This window comes from Limulus polyphemus, unplaced genomic scaffold (genome assembly GCF_000517525.1).
Source record: "Limulus polyphemus unplaced genomic scaffold, Limulus_polyphemus-2.1.2 Scaffold7445, whole genome shotgun sequence".
NCBI classification, from domain to species: Eukaryota; Metazoa; Arthropoda; class Merostomata; order Xiphosura; family Limulidae; genus Limulus; species Limulus polyphemus.
In genome coordinates, this window is record NW_013673055.1 from 4116 (window position 1) to 8379 (window position 4264).

The 4264-nt window shown below is 34.6% G+C and overlaps 1 protein-coding gene across 1 annotated transcript in view; it reads left to right on the plus strand.

Annotated features, from left to right (window-relative positions):
- The window catches only part of LOC111089814, a gene marked incomplete at its 5' end in the record, with an annotated part of 7420 nt that extends 3483 nt beyond the window's left edge, over window positions 1-3937 (plus strand). The window contains 3 exons of the mRNA XM_022402930.1: window positions 40-73; window positions 2636-2739; window positions 3738-3937. Of these exons, the coding sequence (XP_022258638.1) occupies window positions 40-73; window positions 2636-2739; window positions 3738-3937 (338 nt within the window). The remainder of the gene's footprint in view (window positions 1-39; window positions 74-2635; window positions 2740-3737) is intronic.
- Window positions 3938-4264: the final 327 nt, after the last annotated feature.

Genomic DNA, 4264 nt, shown 5'->3' on the forward strand with positions numbered 1-4264 from the left:
CAAAAGTGATGACATATTATTATTGTTGTTTTTTCACAGGAGAAGAAGGAAGGAACAATTCAGGATTAGAAAAGTGAGTTTTGGTTGTTTTTGTCCGGACTTGATAAGGACTTTTTTTTTAAGTGTTAATTTGTTCATCTCTGTTTGACTTAAAGTGTTTTTATTTACATACGAACTTTCTATTTTAACACATCAGAATATGTTAAATGTTATTATAACAGAAACAGAGTAGACTGAACTTCCGAACAGAAAAATTCAATCTTCTTCTATTTTAATTTGGCGCGAAATATCCATTTAGAGATTAAAATATCTTCCGTTTAATTAGAAAAATAACAAACGTACGTCTGAATTGTAATCCGAGACCAGTCCAAAAAAACTGTTCGTGTTATGTAAATTAATAACCATTATCATCACTTCTATAACTGTTGTATTTCAAAAGAGTATAAAACCATACGAACTCCTTGACATTAATCAAAGTAATAGTATAAAATCATACAAACTACATCAATATACAAATGTTGAACTGGTCCTTGATTGAAAGACGTTCATACCGATGTAAAAAAATATTCTCGTACATCGAAGTTCCGATTTGTTATATCCAGGAGTTTCTGGAAGGTTTTTTTCTTATTCGCAACTGGAAGCTCCTCGTGAAATTTGTCGATTTTGGAGAACCAGCTGTAAATAGTCAGGATATGTTTTTACAGGCAACCGATATATCCAAGTTCGATGTTCTCAACTCATTAGGGTTCGAATACAGGGAGCTCACGCGCTCGGTTTAAAGCGCTCACGGAATCTCTAAATGCCATTTAACAATATGGCTGCCGCTGCTGCGCAGTGCTCGTGCTTTATAATGAACTTCGTGACTAGATCAAACATGTTATATCTGCACATCGAGCAAGCCAGGTGTTCTCTCCCAGTATTAACTAATGTCTCCATGGTATTAATGCAGATTTCACGGAAATTACGGTTCTGATAACGTTACTGCTTTTATTTGGAAATCAATCACGATGAGAAGCGCGCCTCATCAACGGATGGATGCTGGTGATCTCAGCAAGTGTGGTTGAACTTCCAAACGTTGGTGAAAAACTCAATTAACGAGGCTTAAGAAAATGCTGCTGGACAGATTTTGTTAAGTTATGAACTAATTCGTTTCATCTTTTGTTAAATATCTCGGTACGACGATATTAAGTTTTAAACAAAAATGCTTAAAAAGCATTTCTTAGTCTTCTATAAAAAAAACTGCCCCTTGAAGGTCAGTGGTAAAAGTGAATGCTCGTAATATTACAATTTGGGGTTCGATCCGGCGAGTGTGCATAACGTAAATTATCATTTGTGTAGCTTTGCGCTTTAAACAAGATAATTTATAAGAACTACCGCCAGGTGCGCTTTAAACGAGTCAATTTATAAGAACTGCCGCCAGGTGTGCTTTAAACGAGTCAATTTATAAGAACTGCCGCCAGGTGCGCTTTAAACGAGTCAATTTATAAGAACTGCCGCCAGGTGCGCTTTAAACGAGTCAATTTATAAGAACTGCCGCCAGGTGCGCTTTAAACGAGTCAATTTATAAGAACTGCCGCTCCCTGGTGAATCATCGATAAACTCCCCTGTTCTTTTAAGTGACAAAAAAAAACTACAGTTGGGACTATACGTTTAACTCCAGAAGTTTAACTCCATAACAGACTGAGAATAGAGAGTGAAGATAACAAGGTAAAATGACGAAGAAAACTTTCCAGCTAATAATACGTAACAGTTTACTGGTAGAAACATTATTGTAAGCCCATACATATTGTAGATATACAATATTCGTTTAGGACAAGTATTATAACTTAAGATATGAATAAGTGGCTCCATCTGTTATCTCCTGTACGTAACAATAAGGCAGTAAATATTTTTGCTTTTTGTTACCGTTTAGCCGATCCTAGTACTAGACCCGGTAGCTTCTTTATTTCAAAATTAATTTAATAAAGGAACATATTTCTATTCAACAGACTTTTTATTTTCAAATTTTATTAATGTAAAAATCACTTACGAGTAACTCAATATCAACTTTAGTTTGTGTATTTTCAGTGTGTGTGTGGGGGGGGGGGGGTATTAAGAGTATTTATAGAAGGGAAGATAATATTTATCAAATATAATAGAATGCTCTTAAACATGCGCATTTAAAAAGTATATATATATGTATTAGAGAAATCGTTATTCCTTTTATAATTGATAAGTTAATATAATTGTTACGACAGCGGAAGTCACGCGACGCTGGGAGCATGCGCGCTGGAGTTTCTCGAAGGATCATGAATTATCGGGGAAGACCAAGTTTGTTCAGGACGCCCTCTTTTTTACTATATAAGCCTGGCGAGAAAAACCAGCGAGATAGAAGAGATATAGATAGATAATTGAGTCAAGCGAACAGTAGGCACCATAAGTAAAGTGTGTGTGAATCATTGTGATTTATAGCGTGTGTTATAAAGGTTGTGGAAATTCTGTTTATCACAAAAATCGTATCGAGAAATAATAAACTGGTTTAATCAAGAAAGGACTCGTATCGCTGAAAATCCTCGGAAAGAATTTATACCGGAAATTAACAAACGAGCAGATACGTAACATAATTATGTGAATTTACTAAAACTTTCGTCTGTAGATTCGAGACTCCCCTCAAGATGGACGTGGACGATTCCTCGGAACTCGACGATAGAGGGCCTGATATAATTCCAGCTAAAAATATATCCAGTTCCCCATTCACGGGTAAAATGATTTACTATTATTTGTTATCATGCCACTAAATGCTAACTGATGAATGACTATTAAGAGAAAACAAGTTTAACCACAAATTCGCGGTTTGAAAGTCTAACAGTTTGTACTGTACAATAGAGTAAAATGTAAAAATTCGAGTTACGTTAATTTACTTTATAAGCACACCTGGTATTGCAACAAAGGATTGCTTTCAGTCCCATAGAATTCTCATATATATATTTTAAGATAAGGGCTAGTTAGCAATAAGCTAATTTTTTTTACCTTTGTTCCCTTAGACGTGATATCATAAGTTAGTTATAAGAAGCTATTTCAAAAATTAACTGTTAAGACTCGTTCTATGCTTTTGTATGGAAGCCAAAGTTTACTAAATACTTTTTTCTTCTTCTGAAATAAACGTTTTAAGCCTGAAGTGGAAATTAATGACCATATTATAAACATCAGTTAGTTTAAGTTTTTGACAACAGGGTGGATATAGATGTATTTTAAATAAATTAAAAGAAAAATCGTCGGGTACTTTCATCTTTGCAGACTACGTAAACCCTATCTAAATCACTTTTTTTTAGTTTAACATTTGTGTGCTAAAGGTTAAATCCCATGTCCTGAACTTTGACCTAGAGGTTAAATCCTATGTCCTAAACTTTGACCTAGAGGTTAAATTCCATGTCTTTACTCGGTATATTTATATAAACTATCTATTGAGACAAAATACCATCACTATTGTAGCTAATTCAGCGTTGACTTTACATAAAAAGTGGGAGTCACCTTATACAGGGGTCAGTTCTTTGCAGTGAGTTAGTAACAGGTAAATACACTTAAACACACTTAAAGTTGCTAAATATGGTATTGAAAGGTATTAAAACAAGCCGAAAACTTCAAGAGTTGAATACTTCCAACTATGGGATCGTATAGTTGATGATCAGAATTATATGTTTTATTCTGAATTAGTGAATATTTCTAACAAATATGATGTTTTTTTTTTCTGAATTAAGGCATCATGGATGAAAAGGACCAAAGATTTTTGCAAATAAACAACACTATGGAAGTGGAGTACAGTATACATTCACCAAGTAGGGACCGTCTGGTACCTTTGGACTCTCTTTACAGTAGTCCCTTATTTAAGCACAGGGGGATTTCTGTTACAGAAGTGAGTATAAATGGATTTTGTTTTTGTTTCCGAATTTCAAACTGATAAGCTGTTAGTCAAAAGTAGCTATCGTTAAGTCTTGGACTGCTCTTGGGGTTGGTGAACGCGCTATAAGAGTAATGGTGAAATCCACTGTTCTACATGTGAGCAACGTTACACCAGCATTACTAACTTAAAGATAATTCGTGAGCTACATCTTACCGGATTTAATATCTTATGGATAATCCGTGAACATCCATCATACCGGATTTAGTAGTTTAAAGTTAATCCGTGAACAACATCATACCGGATTTAGTAGTTTAAAGTTAATCCGTGAACAACATCATACCGGATTTAGTAGTTTAAAGTTAATCCGTGAACAACATCATACCG